Below are 18,803 nucleotides of genomic sequence, written 5' to 3'. Positions count from 1 at the left end.
AATTAGTTGGTGTTAAAATAGTTTAGAACGAAAAAAAAAATATTGTCGAAATAGTCAAAGAGCAAACTCACACGTTTTCGAGCCAAAGCTTCCGTCTTTTTGCGCTCTGTCTGTGTTTGTGTGTTTTCATTCTTCGATTTTTCTAAATTCTTTGGCCAAAATTAAACAAAAGAATTAAAAAAAAATGCAAATTTTTATCCGTCATCAAGGTACCCATGTGGTAGAATGTTCTAATGATGATCTGGTATTCGGATTGAAACAAAAAATCGAACAACTTCATTATATTCCATGTGAAGAACAAATCCTCTATCATAATGGACATGCATTAGATGATGATGAACGTATTGTTGATTTTTTAACAAATGGTTCAAATATTGAATTAAATCTGCGATTATTGGGTGGTAAAGTACATGGTTCATTAGCACGTGCCGGTAAAGTACGTGCACAAACACCTAAAGTTGACAAACAAGAAAAGAAAAAGAAACCAACTGGTCGTGCTAAACGTCGTCTTCAATATAATCGACGTTTTGTTAATGCTGTTCGTGCACCAGGACGTAAACGTGGACCTAATGCTAATGCTTAAATGTTCTTAAATTTGTCTGAAATGATGATTTGAATAAAAACTCTTTTTTTTTTATTTTAAAATCCAAAAAAAACAAAATTTTATTATGTGATTATTTTCTAATAATGAAAAATTCTGAGACCAATGAACAAAAGTGGTTGGACAAATGAATGCAGAAAAGTTTTTTGAATTTTACATTTTTTTTCGAAACAGAAATTGAAAAAGAAAAAAGATAGATAAATTCTTATGATGATGATGGCGCCCATTCGCAATTCGCGAAATTCAAATCTCTGCAATGATTCAATCATTTAATCTTCTTTTGTTGGTTGTGCTTGTTGCTGTTGTTGTTGTGTATTTTTACCATCACAAGCAACAATTTTAACCTTATCAATTTGTATTAATTCACCTGTTTCACGAAATTCAGCATCTTTCAATACAATTGTCCATACATTATCACAATAACGATATGTTTTTAAATGTCCTGCCTGTTTTTGTTTTGGAAAATGGATTTGTTATTTAGATTTTTGTCTATTATTGTTTATAATTTACCTTAAATGTTAATCTGGATCGAACACGAGCAGGAAAGGCAGCATTAATGGCTTTATCAAAATGTAATAAAACTTTTTGTGCCAATTGTGGACTAACTTGTCCGGACTATTTATTTTGAAGAAAAAAAATCGAATGAAATTTTTGCTTTCAAAATGGATTTTACAAAAACAAAATTTCACCTGAATAAATTCATCCAATGTTTCCTGTAGTGTATTGCCAATCGTTGTATTACGATATAATTGATAACTCATTTTGAAAAATAGTAATGTTTGTAATAATGATAATGATGAAACAAAAACAAAACAACAACAAACAGAAATAAAACTTTTTTGTTTTCACGAAACAAGATCAAGATTTCAGGATTGAAATTCTATTGCATTCTGTTTGTTTCGTGATTCAATTTTAGTATTTCGAATCGATTAAAGAGAAAAAAAAATGAAAAATTTCAAAACAAAATTTTTTGTTTTTTCCAACTTTTGGTCAACACACAAAATGTTCGAAATGATAAATCAGCAAAAAAATAATAATAACAACAAAAAATGGTCCCATTCATAGAGAAGGTGATCAAATTTTTTCTATTTGGTTCACCATGTGATTTTTCTTTTTCTTTCTTTTTTTTGAAATTCTTTACAAATTTTTTCAAAAAACAAAATATTATCGAAAGCGAAAAATTGTAAAATGATACGATCATTATTGAATGGTTTGAATGTTGTTGTTGGTCAACGATTTTTATTTCCAAAATGTTCGGAAATTTTCAATTATGGAATTTTAAAATTGAATCAAAATTGTAAATTATCATTTTTTTCGATTGATTGATTGATTTCATCATCTAATTTTTGAACATTTTGTTTTCCAAATCATTACAGTAACGACAAACAGATTTGAACTTGTAAAACGTTCGTTGATGATCGAATCGTTTCATGGTCAAAAAACGACAACCATGGGATCGGATTCAGAGCGGCAAAAATTTATTGAAATTTATTCACATCCATTTGTTGGTACCCGTGAAAATTGGGAAGAAGAACGATTTCTGCAAAGAATTCATAAAGCTGGTCCAAGAGAACGACTTAAACGTCGACATCCATTAGATAATCGACCGCAGATGCGTGGTGTTGTATTGAAAACATTGATTCGTAAACCGAAAAAACCAAATTCAGCTAATCGTAAATGTGTATTAGTACGGCTAACAAATGGAAAAGAAATAACAGCATTTGTACCTGGTGAAGGTCATAATCTACAAGAACATAGTGTTGTTTTATTACAAAAAAAACGTGTTCGTGATGTTCCCGGTTTGAAAATTCGTGTTATTCGTGGTGCATATGATTGTGCTCATGTTACTAAAAATAAATAAATTGATTGCCGGAAAAATTGAAAAACAACAAAACCTTTACATTGTTTAGCATCGATTATAATTAGCATTAAAAATTTGTAAATAATAAATTTATTTAAAACAAAAAAAATTTATTTAATTTTAAATTACAATTTTTTTTGTTTTTTGAAAAAAAAACATTGTTTATGAACGGTTATTTGTTGCCAGCGAATACTTCCGTGAGCGCACACGCTTTTTCTGCTTGTGTTCTTTTCTCGGTTTGAGCTGTTGACATCGTGTCGATTTTTTTGATTGATTTTCTTTCATCTTCGATATTTAATTCAAAGGTTAGTTGGTGGTAAAAATATATTCTTGAATTCGAAATTTCATTTATATGATTCTCTTGAAAATTTTAGTCTAAAAAAATCTTTGAAATAACAACAACAAACAAACAAACAAAAATATGGATAAAATTCGTTTGGCAAAAGTATCAAAAATTTTAGGTCGTACTGGTTCGCAAGGACAATGTACACAAGTTCGTGTAGAATTTTTGGATGAATCATATCGTTCGATTATACGAAATGTAAAAGGACCAGTTCGTGAAGGTGATATTCTTACCTTATTGGAATCGGAACGTGAAGCAAGAAGATTACGTTAAGAAAGAAGAAATTTTTCTTTTTTATAATAATGATGATGAAAAAATACCAATGATTTGAATAAATAAAAAAAGAAATTATTCAATCCTAATCATATTTCTCCTAGTTTTTCCGTCAATTTTTTCGCATGAATTGATCGATCAATTGATTTGATCCAAAAAAATTTCATTGAAATTGCGATTTTTTTTTGCTATTCTCACAGTTACTGTATTTTTGGTTGTGTTTTTTTCGATCAAAAAAAAACTGATAAAAAACACCAAAATGATGATGATGATTCGATTTTTGACTAAAGAATCTTGTTCGATTCTTTATCGAACATTATCATCATCTGCATCATCTGCATCCTTATCAAATACAAAATCAGCATTGAAAACAATCATTGCTGCTACTGATACTGATAATGATAATAATCATCAACCATTGATGGATACTCATGGACGTCGACATGATTATCTTCGTATTTCATTAACCGAACGTTGTAATTTACGATGTAAGATTTGTTTTTTTCTATTGTAGAAACACTTAGATCGAAAATCTGATTGATTATCTCATTTATAATTATAAGGTCTTTATTGTATGCCTGAAGAAGGTATACAACTTCAACCAAAATCAAATCTTATGAATAATGATGAAATTTATCGTATGGCTAAATTATTTGTCGAAAGATTTGGTATTCGAAAAATTCGTTTCACTGGTGGTGAACCATTAATTCGTTCAGATATTATTGATATTATTGAAAATATTTCCGAATTGAAATCAAATGGATTGGAAAAAATTTCCCTAACAACTAATGGAATTTTATTCGGTCGTTATAGTTCTCGATTACGTCAAGCTGGTCTTGATTCAGTAAATATTAGTTTGGATACATTGAATCCAGATCAATTTCAAATGATAACACGTCGAAATGGACTGGCTAAAGTAATCAAATCAATTGAAACAGCTTTATCGGAAGGATATGATTCGGTTAAAATTAATTTCGTTCCAATACAAGGTCTAAACGATGATGAAATTGAAGATTTTATTGAATTAACCAAAGATTCAAATCTGGAAATTCGTTTTATTGAATATATGCCATTTGATGGTAATCATTGGCGATCGGATAAAATGCTTAGTTTCGAACAATTAATCAAACGAATTGAATCAAAATTTAATATCAATCGTTTGCCACCAAAATCAATAAATGATACTGCTATTTTATATCAAGTGGAACATTATATTGGTACAATTGGATTTATAAATTCAATGACAAATCCATTTTGTAATGGTTGTAATCGTATACGTTTAACAGCTGATGGTAATTTAAAAGTTTGTTTATTTGATTCGAAAGAATTATCCTTAAAAAATGCTATACGTAATGGTATGAATGATAATGAAATTGATAAAATAATAAGATTGGCTGTACAACGAAAGAAAAAACAACATTCCGGTGCATTAAAATTGGCCAATTCATCCAATCGACCAATGATATTGATAGGTGGGTAATTGATTATTTTGTTCAAAAAACACAAATCAAATTCTGTTATCGTTATGTTTTGTTTATTTTATTTTGTTTGTTTGTTTTTCGTTGAAATTAAAAATTTTTTTTAAAAATTTGAAAAACAAAAAAGACCAACGAAAATCTATTTCCACATCATCATCCATATCCGGTAATTTTAGTCATATTGATTCGAATGATGGACATCAAGTAAAAATGGTTAATGTTGGTGAAAAATTTGAAACCAAACGAATAGCCCAGGCACGTTCCCGAATTTATATCGGTCAAAATGTTATGAAAAAAATTGAACAAAATCAAATCGGTAAAGGAAATGTATTGACAATTGCAAAAATTGCCGGTATAATGGCAACAAAATCAACAAGTAATCTAATACCATTATGTCATCAATGTCCATTAGATTATGTTGATATAAAATTTCAATTTAATTATCAAGATGAAGAAATTATTATTGATAGTATTTGTCAAACAAATTGGAAAACTGGTATTGAAATGGAAGCATTAATAGCCTGTACAATTGCTGCATTAACAATTTATGATATGTGTAAAGCATTGAATAAATCAATGATTATTAGAGAATGTTATCTGTTACATAAAAGTGGTGGAAAATCTGGTGATTATCATCATTCTTCACATTGATTAACATTAAAAAAAAATTCATTAGATATTTTCATTCGATATACCACCAGAAAAATTCTTATTCATTATTGAAACATCAACTAAATGAAATTCACGTTGATTTTGATCATGATCATTCACCATTAATGTCCATGTAATTTTTTGTAAACAATCAGTTTGTTCATTAGTTATATGAAAAGCATGTTTGAAAAATGCTGGAATCTGTTCCAATAATGGTGATGAACGTTGACATAGATCATATGTTGAACAATTAAAAAATACATTTGCATCTATCCGGGTTAATCGTACGACAATCAAACCATTATCATAATCTTGTAAAATTAATATAAAATCTAATGATAAAATAATATTTTCAGTATGACAATTTGGACATTTTAAACGTATCATTTGATTATCTTGAGATTCATTATTATCGGTTGAAGATTCCCGGTTGATATAAATTAATTGTTCATTTTTTTCCATTAACCATTCCGATGATTTTTGAAAAAAGGATTCAAATGTATCCTGATAATTACAATCATTTTCATTACAAAAAACTATGCATGCATATTGACGAAGTGTTGACATTGATTGAAAAATATCAATAGGATCTTGTTGACCAAACGTAACGCTATGAAATTTTGCATCCACAAGAAAAAATTCATTTTCAACATTTTTACGTTGGTTGATTAGCTGATCAAATGAATTTAAACGTTGGAATGATGATAAATTTGAATTTTTCGATGAATAAAAATGACGATAAATAATTTCTTTTTGATATTTTGTATATTGATTATGAAAACAAGGTATAGTATTCGTTAGTAATGATGAATCATCTAAGGTGTTTGAAAAACAAAATGATATTTGTTGTTGTTGTTGATTATTTTGTCGAATACGTTTGGATGGTAAACAACCATCATCTTGATCGTCATCTTGTTGAACATCATCATTAGAAATTTCAATTATCTGTGATAAGGATTGATTAAGATAGATTTCTGGATCAAAAGTTTCACCGAGTACACATTTCTTTTCGATTTGTGCTTTCAGGGCGATTGCTTCGAGTTTAAAAATGGAAAAAAAAATCGATTAGAATTTGACAAATCAACCAACAACAACCCACTTACCTAATTCAGAATTTTCTTCAGCCAAACGTATACAACGACCAAAATTAATACCATCATAAAGAATGTATGAATGTTTAGCATAGGAAAAATTATCCGATTTTATCAATAGATTATATACGACAATAAAATCTAATGGTTTTAGAACAGTAGCAACAACACGATGTATACCATATACCGAAATGAATATGATTTTATTTTCATTATAAATTTTCTTGATAAATTCTTCACCATAAACATTTGGTTTGGTTTTAATTTCATTCAATGTATCAATAATTTGTTGCAATTTTATCAATGGCATACATTGATAATCTTGAAATGGACAACCATTCCAACAAGCTAAAATAATACGATTATCATATTTTAATGTACATAAAACCTGGAAAGCACAATCAACATAATATTGATGATTCGCTTTGATTGAACGAATTTTAGCTTCCAACAATATAGATACATTCCAATTGGTAAGTTCAATAACTTTATCATGATCTTCATCGGTAAATTCTTGTTGATTACCAACAAAAAATGGATTAAAAATTTCATTTTTAAATGATTCAAAAACAACAATATTTTCAACATTATTACAACGACGAGTAAAATCTTCATATAAAAATAGACTAGTTATACGAACAATATCACCAGTACGTAATGGCAGTCGAGGTGATTGATTAACACATTTTGGCCGTGTATGAATGATCGGTCGAATGAATTTGATGGCAAAACATTTTCTTGTATGATCCATAACGGTCAAAATACCTTTTTCATTATCATATGATTGAATTATGGCAAAAATTGATACACGTATCAATTCTTTTTTCAATGGATAACGATTGAATACTTCTTCGATGGTCAAATATATTGGCGACGATGGTTTGGAATTTTCATCATCATTACCATTACCATTAACATTATTATTATCAACAATATTTTCATTATTTGATTTTTGTCGTTGAAATTTTATTCGTTGTACCGGAGTACTGGTTCTAATCATTTCCATTTTTCAATTTTTTTTTGTAATTTTTTAATGTTTTTTGTTGTTGAAATGATTTAAAGATGATGAAACTCAAACAAAACAAAACAACAATAAAATTAAGCGGTTTCGGTTTGAAAAATAGAAAAAAAATTCGATTACAAAAATGAACAACTATTTTGATCCAGTTTGGTTCAGGTCTGTGGATTTTGTTTTGTTGTTTTTTGCAAAACATATTCTATGAATGATCACCGGGAATTTTAATTCGAATTTTTGTCGCTTAGTTTTCAATGCTCGAATTCGATTTCCCTTTGTTGTTGCTGAGTGATGCTTCATGCTCGACGAAATCATAATTTTTCTAACAAAATTTCTTCTAATAAATTATTATAATAATTTTTTAAATGAAATAATATGCATCAAAGCCATAAAAGTTGGTTAAAAAACTTGAAAAAGAGGAAATATTTATCCAAGACGACATGCCTGAATTGTTTGAAGAGATGGAGAGCTTTAAACAATTAAAGGAAAGGGCAGTAATACCTTTGGATGATCCAATAAGAATTTTGGTGACAAAGTGTATTATATGGAAAATCAAGACTGCGTTCGGCCGACTTCTTGGCAAGAAGTTCGAGGGAACCCTAGCCACTGTGGCTAGTGGATAAATTCCCAAACCTCAAGCCCAAGGTTTGGAAATTTGTAAAATTTTTGGTTTGATAACTTTTATTCTTAATTTTACTTTATTTTTATAGAATGATTTTTATTACAAAGACAAGTCGGGGAGTATCCGTGGCCGCCCTCGTTGGCGGTATTACAACACGGAGAAACCCGAAAGAATCATTTCATCAAGGGACTCTAACTTAAAATTAGAAAAACGTAAAAACGAAATGATGGTAAGTAGTGATGAAATATAGTCACCATGCGTTTAACTCATGTATGATATTTTTTTAGGAGGAAATCGACGCCGAGTTGGTCTTCGCAATGTCGATTGAGAAGATAATAACAACGATCTTCGCCAAAGTTTACATCAACGCGGCAAATCCATCAAGTTCACTTATTATTTCATCAATAGCGAAAAAATTTGGATCGACTACGAAGCCTTCACCGGCTCTTCAGTGACCGTTTTGCAAGAACGGTTATCACCCTTGTGGCTTTGGTTAAAAAACATTTTTAGCATTTTCTCACAAGAGCTCGATTTTCTCAAGTTTTTTTTTAAATTATCACAGTTTCAATCTTTTTTTTTAAATTCGTCATAACAAAAGAAGAAGAAATTTATCATAAACAGAAACATTTCCCATCCTTATTGTAATTTTTCTTTTTAAAATCTGTTTTGTTTAAATGTTTGTCTTTAACCAAAATCATTCGACATTAAAAAAATTTTTTAATTCAATTTTAAACGAGAATTATTATGAAAAATATAATTTTGCCTTACTAAACATCGAACAATTTGTGCAAGATTATGACAATCATCAATACCGGAATGTGGACGACCAATCGATTCAATTCCTAATTGATTTAACATTGTTGATTGACTACGTGGCCATTCTTTTGTATGATCAACATAGGATTTTTTTACATTTATCCATGATTTCATATATGATGGTATTTCATAATTACACATTTTACATTGATTTGGTAGGATTTTTTGCAGATCCCAATTGCCTAATAGGGGTTTCACACTAGCAGCAATGTGAATGAAATATTTCAAATGCAATATTTCAGTCCATTTCAACCTTATGGGCTGAAATATTTTCGTGTATATATTTCATGAAATATTGCTGTAGTGTGAAACCCCTATAAGAAAAATCAAGATTTTCAAATTAGTCAAATGAAAAAATCATCACCCAGAACTTACCGCATGTAATAAATGTAAATCTTGAAATTGGTGCTTGATTTTCATTTAATAATTTTGTTTCAAAAAGCCATTTTTGAAAATCATTAAAAACTTTTGAAAATTTATCCGAATTATCGACCATATCTTGTACGATACCGGTCAGTTCAATACAAAATGTTGTTAAATTTGGATTTATTGTTGGCCGAACATAACGATGAAATTGATCAACAATTTCTAATGTTTTACAATCAAATTTCAATACTGGAAATTCAATTATTTCCATTGGTGTTAATTGTTTTGGTTTATCACATGTTGCCTATTTTTGGGAAAATCAATCATCATCGTCATTACAAATTCATTTCAAAATACTTACTTCAAAATCAAGAATAAGAAAATAATCAAAATTTTGTTGTTGCTCTTTTGATCGAGTTTGAATTGCTTGTTGCTGTTGTGGTTGACCCGACAAGAATCTTAATGATTCCGTAAATATCCGTGTAAATTGTGACATTTTTAACATTTTATTTAATCATCCAAAAAATGATAATGTTTCCTGAATTTTACCAAAAAACATCTGATGATTCGAATATTGTTTTGTTTTGTTTTGAATTTTCACGCCACCAGATGTCGTTGATTCGAATGAATATTGGTGAAATTGGAATGTTTTCGCCCAACGGTTTTCGCCCACAACGATTATGTTCGATGTTTATTCGATTCATTTGAACCACGATAAAAATGGACAATTGGAAACAAAATCTAATCGATTCAATCACAAAAGATGATCAAATAACTTTCATAAAATTTTGTACATTACTTGATCAAGATTCTAAACAAATTGAACAACAATTAATTGAATCAATTGGAACTAAATCCGCTTATTCATCGACGACTATTCAATGTTTACAAAAACAATTTCAACAACAACAACCAAAACAACAAAAACCAAGAGCTTCCAAAAATGTAATCAAAAATATTTTGCTCAAATCCGAATCCAAAAACAATATTTTACCCAAACAGGTAAGTTTTGAAATTGGATTTGAAAATAGAATTCATTTTTTATTTGGATTTTTACAGGAAAAATATCTCAACAATTTCCTGTATAGTGATAGTCGAAAATTGAAAACATTATCACTGAATAATAATATTGAAAAAAATTATCTTACAATTTTGGATAAAACATTGAATGGTGATCAATGGAAAATTGATGAAAATTTATTCGAATCAATATTGATCAATTCTTATCATACACAATCAAGTGAATTATTTTGGCGTTATGCAAATGAATGTATTTATAAAAAGATTGATCTTAAGCTGGACATACATAATTTATGTTGGAAATTTTTGTTTCTTTGTCATTGGTTAATACGAAATGGTCATCCAAATGTTATCAAAGATGCATATGCTCAACGACCATTATTAGTTGAATTGGCTAAAATTAAAACCTGTATCAATTCATCACAATGTTGTTTGTTTGGTATATTGAATCCATTATATTTTTCACTTGTTTTACAAAAAATTGAATTTCATATGGAACATATGAAAATACCGGGAAATCTTGTTATAAACAACATACAATTCGAACAAATCGGTGATAATGATCCAGATCTATTTGAACAAATTGCTATTGAATTATTTAATTATATGGATAAAATATTACAATTACAAACGGAAATTTTCGATATTCGTGGCCTTAATATTGGTGGTTGGCAACAAAAATGTATACTTAATCCGTTGAAATTATCATTAATCGAATCTAGTCAAATTTATGATTTAATTTTTCAATTAATGCATAAATTACATCAACATTCATCTTATGTTAGTGAAAATGATTTGAAAAAATATCGTCATCGTTTTATTAATCAATTTCAACAATTGAAATTATTTTATTTAAATTGTAAACAATATGAATATCTTAGTGATTCGATACAGATTCCTGAACTGATTGATGAACCACCTAGTTTTTTTGTTGTTGAACATTCTGAAGAATTGGAACAAACAGTTTTTTATCCACGTATTGTTATCGAATGATGATTCGAAATATCAACATTTTTGTATTTTCAACCTCAGACCTTCCCTTTGATATTTAAAAAAAACGGTATTTACAATTTGTTAATGACCCTTAATTGAACTTTATTTAATTAGTTTTTTTCTCTCTCTATATAAAGCATTCGAACAACATACAATTCATTCATTTGAATAAATTTTTTGTAAATAACTCCAAATGGCCGAATGGAAACCATTATCATTTCAATCATCATGGTTTTTTAATAGTATTTTTGTATTAACAGCATTAATATTAACTGGATGTTTATTAATCTTTTCACGAATTATGATTGAAAATCTTGCCGATTCAAATTTCGTTGATGAAAAGATTCATATACCAAAAATATTGATTGAATTTATTTTCATGTTTGATTCGAAAATTTTTCTTATCGAACCGGGTCTTTTGGCTGAATTTTCTAATCCAAAACAAATTGAACAATTACGATGGCGTTTTAATATGGATAAATTACAATTTAAAGAATCGGATTATTTTGTTACATTTGGTTTGTTTGATTATAATCAAAATGAATTTTATAAAATGTTAAAAATGGAAAATATTACCTATGAAAAATTCGAATGTTTATATCCATTCGATTCGAACAACAGTAACAACAACAACAACAATGTTACCGGTCATATTATTTTCCATTTGAATGGTTGGACAATACATACGGTTATTTTCTATCATGTTGAACATTTTCTTTGGATTGGACAATTATCATCGAATCATTCAACAATAATCAATGACCATCAACAACAACCATTACGATTTGGAAAATATGAACAAATTTTCGAACCATTTCGAATACAATTTTATGAAATTATACCGATACCAGATGATCATGAATATTTTCTTAGTCAATTATCAACATCACGTTATTTACATTGTTCAATGGAAAAAATGAATTGGTTTAAACAGCATAAAATCCCATTGAATGAAGAAAGAATACGTGTTACAATCGATTCAATCATAACAATGAAATCATTTATGAAAGAATTACAAATGCAATTTTGGATTATGTGTGGTACATTATTGGGTTGGTATCGTCATTGTCATCCAATACCATATACAACCGATACTGATCTGTCGACTTGGTCAAAATATTTTCAAAATGAACAACAAGATATCGAAAACATGACAGAAACATTAAAATATTTAGCACCTAAACATAGCCTTAATCTTTTTTATCGTTTTGGTGAACCAACAAAAACATTAGAATATTCATTTCGTACACAATATTATGATGAAAAAATTGATTTATTTATTACATATATTGATCATATAAATGGTTCGTATTTTCTACCAAGTCATATAACCCGTAAAAAACAATATCGTAATTATTATTATCCACGCTATGATCTTTGTTCAATACAATTATTGGGACATAAATTATTAGCACCATGTCAAGCAGAAAAAGTTATTGAAAAAGAATATGGTCCTGATTGGAATATACCTATTGAAGAATGGAATTATGCATCATCACCATTTAATGGTGGTGAATTGAAAAATTTTTCCTTTCCAATCAATCAATATACAGAATATTCACGTTTATATAAACCATATGAATTGATTAGGATTGATTAACTTTTTATATTGATGAAAATGTTTTTTTTGAATCAATTAAATTTCCGTTCTATTTGTATCCTGTGTAACATATTTGCTTGACTAGATAGAAAATGAAAAATGAAAATCAGAATTTAGTTTTTTTTCAAACAAAATTCAAAATACAAACCATTTGCCAAATTTGAAAAACATTATCATCCGAAACTGAACAAATCATCAAAGGATTAATATCATTATGATTCCAATCAAAATCACAAATTCTTGATGTATGACCACCATGTATAAATGTTAATGATGATGGACCATTATCAATTTCTTGTGGCAGTAATTCATCAAAAATTTTATCCATATCAAATAGATATACTTTACGATCATTAGTTAATGCTGCGAATAATGTTTCACAATGTGATGACCATTTTAATGTATGAAATTTTTCCTGTTTCAATTGAATTGAATGCAATTTTTCATTTAGATTACGAAGATCCCATGCAGCTATTTGGCAATCCGAACCACTTGTGATGAATACATATTCGGAAAATGGATTGAATTTTATCTGAAAAGCTGATCCTTTATGACCAGTAAAATAATGGCTAGGACGTTGGACATTATTTGATCGAATATCCCATAATAGAATGTTTCCTTTTGATGTTGTTGAAGCACAAATTTCTGGATGTTTTTGATGCCAACTAGCATCATAAATAAAACCAACATTATCATTATCATTTTGATCACAACCACCAAGTACTAATTTGGTTGTTAATGATTTTCGTTTTTTCTGTGAATTCATATCCCAAATAGCAATCCGATGACGATCATAACCGGTCAATAATAATCCCGATGTTTGACTATTCCATTCTAAATTTATTTCACTATTCAATTTTGGATAAATATGAATTGGTGATGTTTCTCCTAGATTTCCAAAAAAAAACCATTATTAGTTTAGTCAATGATTAAGTAAGTTCATTACCAGCAACATTGTAATCAGCAAGACAATCTTTAATATCATAGATAAATAAATCATTATGATTTCTTGTAGCAATGATATTCTCTTTTTGTGGCATTGATCTAGCACATTCAACCGATCCATTATGATAGATTTTAAAATCGGCTTCCAATTGATCTGGATATAGAATTTTCAAAAAAAATCAAATGATTAGTGACAATGACGATTGAGAAAATTTAAATATCCTTACCATTATAATGAACAAATGTTCCGAATGCATCTTCAGGCATATTATAAAGATCAATTTTAGGTGGTTCCTGATAACCGGGTAATGTAATCGATGCTATTATCAAATGATTATCATCATTAAATGATCCGGTATTCGTACCGAATAATAACCGTTGTAACATTGATTCATGTGGATCATCATCAATTTTTTCAATATCATCATTAAACCATTGAACAGTTTGTGATGGATATTCTAATATCCGTGTCATCATAAAATCATACATAAATGGTGTATTCTTTTTCCATTGTTTATATTCTTCACTGGTTACTCGATCCTCATCTGCAAAAACACAAAATCAAATAACAAAAATAATGATGGCCAAAACAAACCACTGCTTTTTTCTACTCACAAATATCAGTCATATTGATTCTTCGGTTATGGTTCGTGGATTTTACAGAACAAACAAACGAAATCAAATACAAAAACAAACTTTTAATAAAAACTAAACTTGAGATAGAACAAACAAAAAAAAGAGAGGGAAGAATAAAATTTGAATTTGAATTTTTTTTTTCGCTAATATTGTTTATGTGTGATATACAAATATTGATGGTAAAAAAATGCATTCTTTTCTTTAAAGAATTCTTTTTATTGAATAAAAACGTTGGATGGTCGTACATAAATATCGTATAAAAATGATAGATACAGACATCTATCGGTCATTGATTGAAAAATGTATATAATTTTTTTTTTTTTTTTTGAAAAAAAAATGGTCAATAAAATGTTTTACAATAAATTTTCAATCATTTCAAACATTGTTCGAACTTTATCCAATTCCATATTATCTGGATTATCACGAAGATAACGACGTATTTCATTCAAATTATCACGTTGATTAGCATCAACTTTTCGAAATTCTTCAACTAAAATTCTTTCCAAATATGATCGAGCATTTAGATAGGCAGCCATTGATGATCGAGAAAATTTTCTTATCTCTTCGGATAATGATGCTCTTTGTGATCGTAATCCATTTCTTGAAATCATTTGTGTCATTAAAAAACGTTTTTTAACACCACCACCACCACCATTATCATCATCATCATCATCAACAAGATTGTTCATCATTTCGAATCGTCGTCGTTGTTTTTCACTAACATAACTTAAAACTTGATTCATTCGTGCACGATTCAAATGGCCAGGTTTTATATTTCTTTCCAAAATCAAAAGATTCTGTTCAAGATGTTGAATTTTTTTCAACATTTCAATCGATATTTCCGGATAACATCGTTCAAGATCAACACTTAATATTGGACTTTGTTTTTCTTCACGTGTAAAATTAAAATCAAATGTTGCCATCGGTTGTATTGTTCTTGTTCGTACAATACTTTGTCGTGAAGCACGTATTAATTTATCATCATTATTTCTTTGTTTACGGCTAATCGAATTTACATCACCAAGATAGGATTTAATCTTTTTTTCAATTTCTAATGCAATAATACGATTTTTCAATGCTTTATACAATGTATCGGACAAATTATTTGCTTTTGAATCATTTGTTGTTTGATAGATTCTTCGATTGATAATCGGTTCAGATTGATATGATTGTATATTTAGATTTGTTGGACTATTATTATTACTGCTTGATTGACCATCAATCCATTCACTATCATCGACAAAATTTTCAAAATTATCATTCATATGTTCACTCCATGTTTCAATAATTTCCAACATATTTGAAATAGTATCCATATCATAATTAAGTAAACGTATTGGTTTAATATGATTCAACGAAATACCAGATAATGATTCAATAGTATTCAAACAAGAACGAATCATTTCAATACGTTCACGATTCGTACGTACAGACAGATCACATCGAATATGAAATAATTTTGTAAATATTGTTGCCCAAAATTGATAGCTAATAAAACGTGATGAAACTAAACGTGGTACAGCCAATGAATGTTTTACAATTAATCTATTTACACGATCTATAAGATTATTATTTCGTTGATGTTCTTGTTGTTCCATAATTTTGTTAATTTCGATTTTTTGAAAAAATCAGAAAAAAAGAAGAGAAAAAAAACGAAAACAAACAAACTTGCATATCAAACACAAACTTTATTTGGAAAATTTTTTTTCAACTGTCAAATTTTTTTTTTCAATTCGAATAAAACGTTCGATCAAGGGTCATACATAAAGTAGATGATCGATTGAATCGTTCGAATTCAAAATACTGTAGTTTTTTTTTTGATAATCATGTTATCCGGTTTTATTTCGGTCGTTGAAGAATAATTTGATCAGCATGTTTTTGAATTAAATTCCATGAAAATTGAACATCCATTTCTTCGGTTGTACGTGAACAAATGGCAAATCGTATAATAAATTGTTCATTTACTTTTGCTGGTGTTAAAAATATTTCCTTTCCATGATTGATGGATTGTAAAAGTTTTTCATTCAATTCATTTGATCCCTGTGTTTGTTGAATGTTTCGAATCAATCAATTTTTTTGTGATAAAAGATATTTTCATTTTCATTACCTTTAATCGAAAACAAACTAAACCCATTCGTATTTCATCAAACAATTCAAATCGATCATCAGTTTTTAACAATTGTCCGAATAATTTTGCCAATTCTATTTGCTTTATGAACGGAAAATCGTAAAATTGCGATTCTAAAATTTCAATCAACAAACCTTTCGAATGTGTTTTTGCAGTCCATTCAGACCATAGCTACGAAATACGAACCACATTTTTAATGAACGAAATCGTCGTCCTAATGGTATTTGCCAATGCTAATCAACCAACCGATTAATTTGATTGAAAAAAATTATCAACAAACAAACGCTTACCCGATAATCAAGAATACGATTCTGGTTTTCATGTTTTAAATAAACTGGATTCACAATGAATGCATCTTCAATTAGGCTTTTATCTTTTACCCTAATGACAAAATCAATAATCAATTAATGTCAAATGCAGATGACAGCAAAAATCAATCAAAAATCTAACTAACCAAAATGCATTACAATCAAAATTAACTAAAAGCCATTTATGTGGATTCATTGTAAATGATGTTGCATGCTCAATACCATGCATATAATGACGAAATTCTGGACAAACAAATGCTGAACCAGCATAAGCAGCATCAACATGTAACCATATTCGAAATTCTGAACATATTTCACCAATACGGAAAAGATTATCAAATGAACATGTATTTGTTGTACCTAATGTAACTATGACAATCATTGGAATTAGACCACGTTGTTTATCAGCTATAATACGTTTTCGTAATCGATCAACATTCATTGAATAATTTTTTTCCCTATCAACCGGAATCAATCGGATTCTTGTTGCACTTAACATTGCTGCTTTTTCAACACTTGAATGTGATTGATTGGATGCATAAGCAACCATACGACCAAGTAATTCATAATGTTTTGAATGGCCATCATATTGACCACCTTGACCATCTTCTTGATCTTCATCATCATCTTGATCATCAGCAATACGATTATCCAAACCATATTGTTTAAGAATTTGTGTACGTGCACCAAGTATTGCAATTAATGTTGATTCACTTGCCGTTGTTTGTATAACACCACCACCAGGACCATATTTAAATTGAAAATATTCTGGTAGGCCAATCATCCATGCAAGCCAATCCATCATACGCATTTCCAGTTCGGTACATGATGGTGCTGCATTCTATATTCAGTTTATATGATGAAAAAATTCAATTGGAAAAAATCAAAAGAATTGAATTGAATCGATAAAAAGAGAAAGTGAAAAATGAAAAAAAGAATACCCAAGTAAAACCAATACAGGCCAATGCAGTTGATAACATATCACCACAAATTGCTGGATATGAATTGGCTGTTGGAAAATATGCATGAAAACGTGGAGAATGCCAATGTGTCATCTGTATATATTATTAAAGGGAGAGAAAAAATTTATCAAGATAATTCCCGTATCCCGGACAATGCAAAAAAAGAGCAAAAAATGAATCGAAAGAATTCACTCTCATACAATTCAATCGATTTTATCACCAAGAAGAAAGAAAAAAAAATCAAAATCAAAATCAATTTTCACTTCAAATTGCCAAAATGAAGAATGAAGAATCGAATCGAATAATGATGATGATGTGCCATACATATTGTATTGTTATCAGTGAATGTTCATTATTATTCAAAAGAAAAAAAATTCCGAATTTTTTTTCTTCTTTTTTCCGATAATAACCTTTATTGAAAAAAGCAACTATAATGATGATGACGATAATGGCTTCCATTGTCATTCGTGAATGAATGGACCGGAATGATCCAATTATTTTTCCTAACAATAATAATAATGGCGCCATTCAATCATCGAATGAATCGATACAATCAATTTTTGAATCTTTTTGAATTATGTGATATTGAAATTAGGTTAGTTTGGTTAGGTTAGGAAGTTAAGAAGTTAGGTTAATTGAACTTACTCCTTTCATAATAACAGGTTCAATATCATTAAACAGATTACACCATGGTTCACCTTGTTCAGGTGGTAATTCTGGTACTAAATCATTCAGATAACCTGGTTCAACATCCGGTACAACTGATCTTTGTCGTAAACCTTCAATATAATCAGCAATATAATCTGTTAATTGTTTGGATGCTTCACGAAATTCATCTGAATTCATTTTAGTTGTTGTTGTTGTTCGTTCACAAAAAACTTGATGTACCGATGTTATTGATGTTCAAAATGCTACTGAAATTTTTCATCATTGAACAATTTCTTATCATTGAAAAGATATAAGCACCATTCAGCCAACGATATTGCTACTAGCATCAAAGGATGTTATCAATGGTCTTCTTCGCTATATATAAATCAAGCAAGCCGAAACAGAAACGGATTTTTTTGTTTTTGTTTCCCTTAAATTTGGCTTTC

The 18,803-nt window shown here is 28.8% G+C and overlaps 11 protein-coding genes and 1 long non-coding RNA gene across 14 annotated transcripts; 6 read left to right on the top strand and 6 right to left on the bottom strand.

Annotated features, from left to right (window-relative positions):
- Positions 1 to 96: 96 nt before the first annotated feature.
- Positions 97 to 1,587, bottom strand: TfIIA-S (general transcription factor IIA subunit 2). The gene is made up of 3 exons (XM_027345303.2): positions 1,291 to 1,587; positions 1,112 to 1,216; positions 97 to 1,047 (listed from the first exon to the last, which is right to left on the bottom strand). The coding sequence occupies exons 1-3, from the start codon at positions 1,360 to 1,362 to the stop codon at positions 871 to 873; spliced, it is 354 nt and encodes a 117-aa protein (XP_027201104.1). The 5' UTR covers positions 1,363 to 1,587; the 3' UTR covers positions 97 to 870.
- On the top strand, positions 185 to 637 carry RpS30 (ribosomal protein S30). Its single transcript, XM_027345300.2, has one exon. The coding sequence runs from the start codon at positions 185 to 187 to the stop codon at positions 581 to 583; it is 399 nt and encodes a 132-aa protein (XP_027201101.2). The 3' UTR covers positions 584 to 637.
- A 100-nt stretch (positions 1,588 to 1,687) lies between the features above and the next one.
- tko (30S ribosomal protein S12 technical knockout) lies at positions 1,688 to 2,545 on the top strand. Its single transcript, XM_027345299.2, has 2 exons — positions 1,688 to 1,898; positions 1,978 to 2,545. Exons 1-2 carry the CDS (start codon positions 1,790 to 1,792, stop codon positions 2,460 to 2,462), a joined length of 594 nt encoding a protein of 197 aa, XP_027201100.2. The 5' UTR covers positions 1,688 to 1,789; the 3' UTR covers positions 2,463 to 2,545.
- Positions 2,546 to 2,624: 79 nt separating this feature from the next.
- On the top strand, positions 2,625 to 3,167 carry LOC142645080 (small ribosomal subunit protein eS28). Its single transcript, XM_075820357.1, has 2 exons — positions 2,625 to 2,767; positions 2,837 to 3,167. Exon 2 carries the CDS (start codon positions 2,884 to 2,886, stop codon positions 3,076 to 3,078), a length of 195 nt encoding a protein of 64 aa, XP_075676472.1. The 5' UTR covers positions 2,625 to 2,767; positions 2,837 to 2,883; the 3' UTR covers positions 3,079 to 3,167.
- Positions 3,168 to 3,293: 126 nt separating this feature from the next.
- Positions 3,294 to 5,479, top strand: Mocs1 (Molybdenum cofactor synthesis 1). Its single transcript, XM_027345289.2, has 3 exons — positions 3,294 to 3,566; positions 3,642 to 4,550; positions 4,684 to 5,479. The coding sequence occupies exons 1-3, from the start codon at positions 3,338 to 3,340 to the stop codon at positions 5,205 to 5,207; spliced, it is 1,662 nt and encodes a 553-aa protein (XP_027201090.2). The 5' UTR covers positions 3,294 to 3,337; the 3' UTR covers positions 5,208 to 5,479.
- LOC113795059 (uncharacterized) lies at positions 5,229 to 7,528 on the bottom strand. Its single transcript, XM_075820338.1, has 2 exons — positions 6,311 to 7,528; positions 5,229 to 6,241 (listed from the first exon to the last, which is right to left on the bottom strand). Exons 1-2 carry the CDS (start codon positions 7,302 to 7,304, stop codon positions 5,229 to 5,231), a joined length of 2,007 nt encoding a protein of 668 aa, XP_075676453.1. The 5' UTR covers positions 7,305 to 7,528.
- Positions 7,529 to 7,595: 67 nt separating this feature from the next.
- On the top strand, positions 7,596 to 8,661 carry LOC142645083 (uncharacterized). The gene is made up of 3 exons (XR_012846265.1): positions 7,596 to 7,958; positions 8,024 to 8,164; positions 8,223 to 8,661. It is a non-coding gene; the product is annotated as an uncharacterized LOC142645083 (long non-coding RNA).
- Positions 8,633 to 9,622, bottom strand: Snp (Snipper). The gene is made up of 3 exons (XM_027345297.2): positions 9,479 to 9,622; positions 9,127 to 9,421; positions 8,633 to 8,933 (listed from the first exon to the last, which is right to left on the bottom strand). Exons 1-3 carry the CDS (start codon positions 9,620 to 9,622, stop codon positions 8,653 to 8,655), a joined length of 720 nt encoding a protein of 239 aa, XP_027201098.2. The 3' UTR covers positions 8,633 to 8,652.
- Positions 9,623 to 9,828: 206 nt separating this feature from the next.
- On the top strand, positions 9,829 to 12,788 carry LOC113795108 (ribitol-5-phosphate transferase FKTN-like). 2 transcript variants are annotated; one of them, XR_012846263.1, is made up of 3 exons: positions 9,829 to 10,119; positions 10,177 to 11,197; positions 11,268 to 11,406. XR_012846263.1 is itself a non-coding variant. In XM_027345292.2 (2 exons), the coding sequence occupies exon 2, from the start codon at positions 11,324 to 11,326 to the stop codon at positions 12,728 to 12,730; it is 1,407 nt and encodes a 468-aa protein (XP_027201093.2). In that variant the 5' UTR covers positions 11,056 to 11,197; positions 11,268 to 11,323; the 3' UTR covers positions 12,731 to 12,788. The 2 variants fall into 2 exon arrangements, 1 of the variants encoding a protein (XP_027201093.2); XM_027345292.2 differs by lacking the exon at positions 9,829 to 10,119 and having other exon boundaries at positions 11,056 to 11,197; positions 11,268 to 12,788.
- Positions 12,385 to 14,647, bottom strand: LOC113795106 (histone-binding protein RBBP4-A-like). Its single transcript, XM_027345294.2, has 5 exons — positions 14,291 to 14,647; positions 13,903 to 14,220; positions 13,677 to 13,829; positions 12,879 to 13,618; positions 12,385 to 12,811 (listed from the first exon to the last, which is right to left on the bottom strand). The coding sequence occupies exons 1-5, from the start codon at positions 14,556 to 14,558 to the stop codon at positions 12,767 to 12,769; spliced, it is 1,524 nt and encodes a 507-aa protein (XP_027201095.2). The 5' UTR covers positions 14,559 to 14,647; the 3' UTR covers positions 12,385 to 12,766.
- Positions 14,644 to 15,909, bottom strand: LOC113795107 (uncharacterized). The gene has a single exon (XM_027345295.2). The coding sequence runs from the start codon at positions 15,907 to 15,909 to the stop codon at positions 14,665 to 14,667; it is 1,245 nt and encodes a 414-aa protein (XP_027201096.2). The 3' UTR covers positions 14,644 to 14,664.
- Positions 15,910 to 15,979: 70 nt separating this feature from the next.
- Positions 15,980 to 18,745, bottom strand: LOC113795103 (aromatic-L-amino-acid decarboxylase-like). 2 transcript variants are annotated; one of them, XM_027345290.2, is made up of 7 exons: positions 18,355 to 18,745; positions 17,689 to 17,802; positions 16,894 to 17,588; positions 16,730 to 16,820; positions 16,574 to 16,672; positions 16,419 to 16,520; positions 15,980 to 16,351 (listed from the first exon to the last, which is right to left on the bottom strand). In XM_027345290.2, the coding sequence occupies exons 1-7, from the start codon at positions 18,553 to 18,555 to the stop codon at positions 16,151 to 16,153; spliced, it is 1,503 nt and encodes a 500-aa protein (XP_027201091.1). In that variant the 5' UTR covers positions 18,556 to 18,745; the 3' UTR covers positions 15,980 to 16,150. The 2 variants fall into 2 exon arrangements, 1 of the variants encoding a protein (XP_027201091.1); XR_012846262.1 differs by having other exon boundaries at positions 16,212 to 16,351; positions 16,419 to 16,513.
- Positions 18,746 to 18,803: the final 58 nt, after the last annotated feature.

The sequence above is a fragment of the Dermatophagoides pteronyssinus genome, unplaced genomic scaffold (assembly GCF_027571235.1).
Source record: "Dermatophagoides pteronyssinus isolate colony J.1.1.1.1 unplaced genomic scaffold, Derpt_VIB-CSIC_2022.12 sq0006, whole genome shotgun sequence".
Classification (NCBI taxonomy): domain Eukaryota; kingdom Metazoa; phylum Arthropoda; class Arachnida; order Sarcoptiformes; family Pyroglyphidae; genus Dermatophagoides; species Dermatophagoides pteronyssinus.
Note: the sequence above shows the minus strand (reverse complement) of the source record. Positions and strands in the feature narration are given on the sequence as shown.

Bases quoted from the DNA above. Each gene is read 5' to 3' on its own strand.
- RpS30 (XM_027345300.2), top strand. From the start codon at position 185: ATGCAAATTTTTATCCGTCATCAAGGTACCCATGTGGTAGAATGTTCT.
- TfIIA-S (XM_027345303.2), bottom strand. From the start codon at position 1,362: ATGAGTTATCAATTATATCGTAATACAACGATTGGCAATACACTACAG. The intron at 1,217-1,290 runs GTGAAATTTTGT...CAAAATAAATAG, and splicing joins CATTGGATGAATTTATTCAG to TCCGGACAAGTTAGTCCACA. The intron at 1,048-1,111 runs GTAAATTATAAA...AAACAAAAACAG, and splicing joins GATCCAGATTAACATTTAAG to GCAGGACATTTAAAAACATA.
- tko (XM_027345299.2), top strand. From the start codon at position 1,790: ATGATACGATCATTATTGAATGGTTTGAATGTTGTTGTTGGTCAACGA. The intron at 1,899-1,977 runs GTAAATTATCAT...AAATCATTACAG, and splicing joins TTTAAAATTGAATCAAAATT to TAACGACAAACAGATTTGAA.
- LOC142645080 (XM_075820357.1), top strand. From the start codon at position 2,884: ATGGATAAAATTCGTTTGGCAAAAGTATCAAAAATTTTAGGTCGTACT.
- Mocs1 (XM_027345289.2), top strand. From the start codon at position 3,338: ATGATGATGATGATTCGATTTTTGACTAAAGAATCTTGTTCGATTCTT. The intron at 3,567-3,641 runs GTAAGATTTGTT...TATAATTATAAG, and splicing joins CGAACGTTGTAATTTACGAT to GTCTTTATTGTATGCCTGAA. The intron at 4,551-4,683 runs GTGGGTAATTGA...AAAACAAAAAAG, and splicing joins TCGACCAATGATATTGATAG to ACCAACGAAAATCTATTTCC.
- LOC113795059 (XM_075820338.1), bottom strand. From the start codon at position 7,304: ATGGAAATGATTAGAACCAGTACTCCGGTACAACGAATAAAATTTCAA. The intron at 6,242-6,310 runs GTAAGTGGGTTG...TTAAACTCGAAG, and splicing joins TGAAGAAAATTCTGAATTAG to CAATCGCCCTGAAAGCACAA.
- Snp (XM_027345297.2), bottom strand. From the start codon at position 9,622: ATGTTAAAAATGTCACAATTTACACGGATATTTACGGAATCATTAAGA. The intron at 9,422-9,478 runs GTAAGTATTTTG...TCCCAAAAATAG, and splicing joins TTCTTATTCTTGATTTTGAA to GCAACATGTGATAAACCAAA. The intron at 8,934-9,126 runs GTAAGTTCTGGG...AACCCCTATTAG, and splicing joins ATTTACATTTATTACATGCG to GCAATTGGGATCTGCAAAAA.
- LOC113795108 (XM_027345292.2), top strand. From the start codon at position 11,324: ATGGCCGAATGGAAACCATTATCATTTCAATCATCATGGTTTTTTAAT.
- LOC113795106 (XM_027345294.2), bottom strand. From the start codon at position 14,558: ATGTACGACCATCCAACGTTTTTATTCAATAAAAAGAATTCTTTAAAG. The intron at 13,830-13,902 runs GTAAGGATATTT...TTCTATATCCAG, and splicing joins AACATTTGTTCATTATAATG to ATCAATTGGAAGCCGATTTT. The intron at 12,812-12,878 runs GTTTGTATTTTG...TTTTCTATCTAG, and splicing joins TTTTTCAAATTTGGCAAATG to TCAAGCAAATATGTTACACA.
- LOC113795107 (XM_027345295.2), bottom strand. From the start codon at position 15,909: ATGGAACAACAAGAACATCAACGAAATAATAATCTTATAGATCGTGTA.
- LOC113795103 (XM_027345290.2), bottom strand. From the start codon at position 18,555: ATGAATTCAGATGAATTTCGTGAAGCATCCAAACAATTAACAGATTAT. The intron at 17,803-18,354 runs GTAAGTTCAATT...TAATATATACAG, and splicing joins AACCTGTTATTATGAAAGGA to ATGACACATTGGCATTCTCC. The intron at 16,521-16,573 runs GTTTGTTGATTG...CCGTTCATAAAG, and splicing joins TGCAAAAACACATTCGAAAG to CAAATAGAATTGGCAAAATT.